Consider the following 1,272-nt stretch of genomic DNA (forward strand, 5'->3'; position numbering starts at 1 on the left):
GTATACCTCATCAGCCTTCTCCGATACCACCTTGGCTTCATTAAATACCAGTGTAGCCTTGGCGAGTGCATCGCCTGCGCTTTTTACTGCATCCGTGGCATACTCCAGTGCATTGGGAATATCCTTTTTAGCACGCAGATTTGTATAGTGCATGTTGAAGTCAATCTGCGCTGCAAAGGAGGCATGCTCCTTTGCAGAGTAAGCGCTTTTGAAAGCTCTCTGAGCGGCATTCGTTGCTTCATTGGCGCTGCGATATAATCCCGTAACACTGTCTTGAGCCTCTGTCGCCCTACGAGTAACCGATGCAGCAATCTTCTCTGCTGCCGCAATGTCTGCCTTTGCGTCTGGAAACATTTTTACCATACCCTGAACTTCCTGAAGTGCCGAATTCAGTAAATCCACTGCTGAGATCACTTTTTGTCTTGCGGTTGAAGTTTCCCTTCCTGTTTTTTGACAGGATTGAAATACCACTTCAGTCTTTTCCAGTGCATCATTGGCCTTCTCTTCGGCAGCTTTAGCTTTCACCTGCAGCCCATTGTTTCCCACTTTGGCGCCTTTCTTCTCCACAACACTGTCCATTGCATTCTTCAGGTCATCCAGTACTTTATAAGCAATTTCCACTGTTGCATTGGCTGCCTTTGCATCATCCACAGCTTTCTGCGCTTCCCTCATCCATGCGTCAGCTTTTATTTTGAAGCTCTCCGCACTCTCCTTTGCGGTCAGTGCGCGTTGGACAGCTTCACTCGCTGCAGCCTTTGCTTCCTGAGGGTTCGCTGACGCCTCTGCGGCCTTCACAGCACCGCTCCCAGCGGGGCTCATCTGCGCCGTGGCAGACGGCACCGCATGCCTGCTGGACGTCACACCACCGCTGTGGGGCGCTGCACTTCTGCCATATTCCTCCGGTGGCTTCTCCTGCGGCACCGCTGCCACGCACAAGGTCACACAGCACAGCGCGAGTGCAAACACAACCGCCTCCTGGCGCACAGAAACCATAAATGACATAAACACCGCTTGAATAATAATTGCGTACGGCGAGAAACAAGAAAACAGTGAAGGTCGATACACACAAAGGGCCTCCAAAAAGGAAGAAGACCAATAGAGGCATTCTGACGCAATGCGCAGACGAACTCAATTAAAGCATGCGGCAGTCGTAGGATGGTCTGGCTACGCCGCGAATTAGTTACAGTGTGAATCAATTACGGGCGACGCACACACCCGAGGAGAGATCAAAGCGCACAGAAAACGAAAACAAAGAGAGGCGAGAGCGACACG

General features: G+C 51.3%; 1 protein-coding gene across 1 annotated transcript; it reads right to left on the reverse strand.

Moving 5' to 3' along the window:
* DQ04_21321000 (hypothetical protein) lies at positions 1–993 on the reverse strand (the record flags this gene model as incomplete). Its single annotated transcript, XM_009317998.1, has 1 exon — positions 1–993. A coding segment is annotated over one exon (993 nt), but the record flags the coding sequence as incomplete, so codon positions are not given.
* Positions 994–1,272: the final 279 nt, after the last annotated feature.

This window comes from Trypanosoma grayi (assembly GCF_000691245.1).
Source record: "Trypanosoma grayi strain ANR4 Tgr_2132_V1, whole genome shotgun sequence".
Taxonomy (NCBI): domain Eukaryota; phylum Euglenozoa; class Kinetoplastea; order Trypanosomatida; family Trypanosomatidae; genus Trypanosoma; species Trypanosoma grayi.